The following is a 1,163-nucleotide window of genomic DNA, read 5'->3' on the forward strand; positions in this document are numbered from 1 at the left end:
TAATACTACTACACACACACACACACACACACACACACACATATATATATATATTATATATATATATTATATATATATATATATATATATATATATGTATATATAGGGTCCTTTCCTTTTGTTGACATTGTATCGTGAAATCTACAGGTGGTGACTGAATCAAATGAAGTAGAAATTGACGAAACGGCTGCGTATGATCCAAAGCATGGTCCTCGAGTTGGAAAACGTTCTGCAAAGGTTCTTGTTCTGTCTAAGCAAGGGCCTTCTGAAAGGTGTGTTACAGATTTATACAAGGTTGTAATGTATAGGTGTCCATGGTTTGCTAACAATTTCTTGCACCTCTACAGTACAGCAATTCTGTCAATAGTTTGCTTCTATATTTCAATTTCAGATCTCTACTTTACCCGAATGATCATTGCTCTACTGTCTGTGTCGAAGTTGGAACATTTACCAGGGCATATAGAGTGCTTGTAGTAATTTTGTTTTCACAAACTGACATGCGCTTATCGACCGATATGTATTTCTCACTGTTGATAGGTATGGCCTGGTTGTCTTCAGAACTTCCAATACACTGTTTGTTCTCTGTGCCTACTCGGATACCCTTGCAAGTGCCGTTGGTCTCCGCTTTGGAGATGAGGTGAGATCTAGCGTGCGACCTCTGAATATTCCGTTATTGACGCACGTTTTGAGTTTTGTGGATTTGTTTGTTTGTTAGAATGTGTGATTTCTGTTTAACTTCGACCATCAGAGCAATGCAATGTTTGCTTCTGATTTTCCGAATCATTTCTCCGCACTGAACGACTTCAACGTTGTACACTGCAATTCGCTTTGATATTAATCGAAGTTTTGGTGGCGTGCTTTGATTGGTGTAGATTCTGGAGGTCAATGGTAGATCTAGCATTGATATGACCGGTGCGATGGCGGCAAAAGAGATGCTTAGCTCGACTACATGCTCGTTGAAAGTCAGACCGCAACCCTTGGCAACAGAGAACAGGATTAAAAGAGCCAGGTATATATATACACAAGAACACACACACACACACACACAGACTCACATACAGACACACACACACACACACAATCACACACATACAGACACACACATACACGCACACTCAAATACACAAAACTAACACACAAACACACACACACACATACGAACA

The 1,163-nt window shown here is 39.7% G+C and overlaps 1 protein-coding gene across 1 annotated transcript; it reads left to right on the forward strand.

The window, feature by feature from the left end:
- Positions 1-147: 147 nt before the first annotated feature.
- On the forward strand, positions 148-832 carry SARC_16789 (hypothetical protein; the record flags this gene model as incomplete). Its single annotated transcript, XM_014289109.1, has 3 exons — positions 148-272; positions 538-637; positions 749-832. Coding segments are annotated over 3 exons (309 nt in total), but the record flags the coding sequence as incomplete, so codon positions are not given.
- Positions 833-1,163: the final 331 nt, after the last annotated feature.

The sequence above is a fragment of the Sphaeroforma arctica genome (genome assembly GCF_001186125.1).
Source record: "Sphaeroforma arctica JP610 unplaced genomic scaffold supercont1.8890, whole genome shotgun sequence".
In the NCBI taxonomy this organism is placed as follows: Eukaryota; class Ichthyosporea; order Ichthyophonida; genus Sphaeroforma; species Sphaeroforma arctica.